This window comes from Phaethon lepturus, unplaced genomic scaffold, assembly GCF_000687285.1.
Source record: "Phaethon lepturus isolate BGI_N335 unplaced genomic scaffold, ASM68728v1 scaffold5199, whole genome shotgun sequence".
Taxonomy (NCBI): Eukaryota; Metazoa; Chordata; class Aves; order Phaethontiformes; family Phaethontidae; genus Phaethon; species Phaethon lepturus.
Window position 1 is genome coordinate 33,000 of NW_010561103.1, and position 3,918 is coordinate 36,917.

The following is a 3,918-nucleotide window of genomic DNA, read 5'->3' on the forward strand; positions in this document are numbered from 1 at the left end:
CAGCCACCACTGCCAGCACAGCCACCACTGCCACCACTGCCAGCACAGCCACCACTGCCACCACTGCCAGTGATGCCACCACTGCTCCCACAGCCCTCACAGCCCGCACAGCCCCCACTGCCACCACGGCCACCACAGCCACCGCTGCCACCACTGCCCCCACAGTCACCACTGCCACCACTGCCGGTGATGCCACCCTGCCCCCACAGTCACCACAGCCACCGCTGCCACCCCACCGCAGCCACCGCTGCCACCGCAACCCTGCAGCTCCTCCGCCTGGACGGCGACAGCAACAGTCGGAAGCAATCAGCCCTGTCTGTCCCCCTCAGCATCCCCTCCCGCATTCCTCCTGTATCTCAAGCCTCGAAAATCCACTTCGCAGTTTATTTACTCCGCGTTTCTAAATTATCTTCCCCTTTCTGCTTTCAGACATGGATTACTGCTACCGATGTAACAACAAAACCTACTGGGCTCCCGTCAACAGTACCACGTGCTACAGAAAGACAATCCATTTCCTCGCCTGGACTGACTGGTTTGCTATTTTCCTCCTCCTCCTCTCTGCTTTTGGGGTCGTGTTGGTTTTGTCGATTAGTGTAATATTTACTAGAAACTTGAACACACCGGTTGTAAAGGCATCCGGGGGTCTAACCGTCTGCTATATTATTCTCTTCAGCCACTTCTTAATTTTTCTAAGCACCATCTTCTTCGTAGATGAACCCACAGAATTCAAGTGTAAAAGCAGGCAAGCCCTCTTCGGCATAAGTTTTTCACTCTGCATTTCATGTATTTTAATAAAGTCGCTAAAAATTTTACTCGCCTTCAGCTTTGATCCCAAGCTGCAGAATTTCCTGAAATGCGTATATAAACCTGTTCCCACTGTGGTCACCTGCACTGGGATTCAAGTTATCATTTGCACCTTCTGGCTAATATTTAGGACGCCTTTTGTAAAGCAAAATTTCTCAATCCCAAGAGCAATAATTCTGGAGTGCAATGAGGGCTCTATTGTGGCTTTTGGGATTATGTTGGGCTACATTGCTGCCCTAGCCTTCATTTGCTTTATATTTGCCTTTAAAGGTAGGAAGTTACCAGAGAACTACAACGAAGCTAAATTCATCACCTTTGGTATGCTAATTTATTTTATAGCATGGATTGTATTTATCCCTGTCTATGCAACTACTTTTGGCAAATACCTGCCGGCAGTAGAAATCATCGTTGTTTTAATTTCCAATTATGGAATCCTTTGCTGCACTTTCCTTCCAAAGTGCTATATCATCATTTACAAGCAAGAAACAAACACAAAATCTGCCTTCCTCAAAACGATTTACACGTATTCCTCCAAGAGCGCAGGCAGTGTTGCTGTTAGTCAGATTTCTTTGGATTCAAAGTCTTCCAGCTCCCGAGCTACTATCTCAGACTCGTGTAAACCTGAGAAAAACTCTGTGAATGGAAACTGCCATTTCCAAGTGCCTGAGCAGAGATTAATAAAAGGGAAAATTCTTCCTAAAAATTCTGCAAGGACTACGGCCAGGAAAAGACTCTCGAGCATATGACTGGGCAGCGTTAAAGTGCTAGAAGACAAAAAACCATCTTAGAGAGCCATTTCTCTTTCAGGTCTCTTTCTTCTTGCCATCCCCAAAGAGAGCAGGCCACACAAAATGCCTTCTCCTCTGGTACTTAAGCAGTTATCCATTACCAGATTTGCAAGGCTCTCCTTGCTCACGGAGTGCAGCCCTGCTCCCGCGGGCACCATGAGGTGCAGCTCCCTTCCCGCTGACCCGGCCCGCTGACGTAGACCTGCGGGAACCTCTTCTGCCATCTCACTTCCCCGAAGCACCAGGAAATTATTAGTTCTCCCAGACACGTAGGCAGGAACATATGGGTTTACCTCACTTTTTTTTGTGTCTTTGATGCCCAATTGTTTAAGGAGCTCTTCTTCTTGCCTGGCTCTGTTTTACAGATCAAATAGAACCCTCTCCCAACCTTTGTTTGCTAGGATAAACAAGCCCAGTCCTTCAGTCTCCACTTTTAAGATAAACTTTCCATTCTCCTGAACATCCAAAAGTTACCCTTTTCACCTGGTATGAGTGAATTCTTCTTTTTACTCCCCAAAACTGCACACCTTATTCCCCATGAGTGCTGCAGTAACTGTTAAAGTTCCTTGTATTTACCAGGATGATAGCGAATGAACTAGAGACAGGTCTATATAAAAATTAAAGAATCTCTCTGGAGCTCTGTAGTTATATGTATGTTCATCTCCTTTTTTTCCCCATACTCAGAGAAGACACACTGATCACCCCATGCACCTCCTCTGATGCACGAGCAGAGAGGACTCGCTATGTTTGTCCCCAGTTATCTGCTTAACTGAAGATGTGATGTCAATGTGTATTGTCAAAACTTAGAAACACTAACTGATTCCTCTCATCAGCCTAAATAATGTAATGACCTGGATCAGTGTGAGCGCATTCTGGGAATTTTAGCTTTTTTGATACGCATTTTAAAATCTGATTTTCATCAAGAAAATGACAAGGCCCTGTGCCAACACGTGAAAATAGCACAAGAATGAACTGATACGAGCTGCACTGGATGAGTCTCTGCTCTGTAGCTCCATGAACATATCTATGCTCTGCCTTCTGTACGAGAGGCAAAAGGCGCGTTCAGAGAAGGAATTTTTCTGTTGGGACAATGGTACCACAGAGCTTTTTCAAACCTTAAACAGCAGAGCTATGCTGCCAGTTCAGGACAGTGAAGAATATTTTTCTGTGTTCATAAAGACTGTGGTCTGGATCATAGAAACTTCTGTGCCATATTACTGTGAAATAATACTAAATTCCTTGAGTTTCGTCCACGCTTCTGTTTAGATCTGGAATAATTGGATGTTGTGGCAGGCCAAAATAAAATTTATTTTGGCTAACACTAAATCAGTGGATTTAGTGTTACACAGACATTGTATTATTATTATGTACAATAGAACTTTTTTCCTAACATTTCTATTTATATGTTGTAACCCATATCCATATGATTTTTCTACTCATCTTTTGTTAAAATAGGTCACATTTCAACAATGGACACAGGCAATGAAATTACTTTTGATGTGTAGACTGTATATGTAATATGTATCTGTGAAGATGTTTTAAAAGCAATTTGAATGGCAAGGGTGCAATTTGCATGCATACTTGACTAATTATCTAAGTTCTGTAGCTGATTGGAAAAATGAAAGTTTATACACGTGTATTTACATGATGAATGTTGTTCATACTTCAGTTGTTATGAATACTGTTCTGAATATGAAATTATGTACAATAACATTAAAATTCCTGCAATTTGGCTACCAATGCAGCAAAAAGTCGCTCCCCAAAAGAGAGAAGCAAAGCTTGCATGATGACTGTCAGCACTAAGCTGGTTAGAAGTGTTAATTTGGCTTGAACATTGTACCCGTGTTTATTGTTTTCAAAAGCGTTGAGCATGTCATGTCTTAAAGATGATGGGGATGATTAAAGCCATATTGTTACTTAAAATTGAGTTTGCTTACTTAATGTCCTTACCTTTCCCCATTTGGCCTTGAACAGCAGCAACATATGCACCTGTGCAGTGTTTCCACCCAGTAGATCTCAGTCTGCTGCTTATAAATGTCCTTTAGGTTGAAAGCCCAATATGGTAGGGCATTCCCCTACAGGACAATGAGGAAAGTGTCCTGAGGAACAGGGCATGACGATAGCAATATGAAGGTCTCTACAAGGTCTCTACAAGCAATATGAAGGTATCTTTAAAGAAAGGCATCACACATGGCAGCATTTCAAAGGCATCCTGCATGCTATGTCTACCTCTGCAGCTACTCAGGTCTTTGGCATAAAGCACAGTCAATGGTGGAGCTGAGAAGATGTAACAGATTTGCTAGCAGGACTTGGCAGAAAAAAAGAG

At 43.2% G+C, this 3,918-nt stretch overlaps 1 protein-coding gene across 1 annotated transcript in view; it reads left to right on the forward strand.

Annotated features, from left to right (window-relative positions):
• Window positions 1–1,550, forward strand: part of GPRC6A (G protein-coupled receptor, class C, group 6, member A) — an 11,954-nt gene extending 10,404 nt beyond the window's left edge. The window contains exon 6 of the mRNA XM_010293873.1: window positions 430–1,550. Within this exon, the coding sequence (XP_010292175.1) occupies window positions 430–1,550 (1,121 nt within the window). The remainder of the gene's footprint in view (window positions 1–429) is intronic.
• Window positions 1,551–3,918: the final 2,368 nt, after the last annotated feature.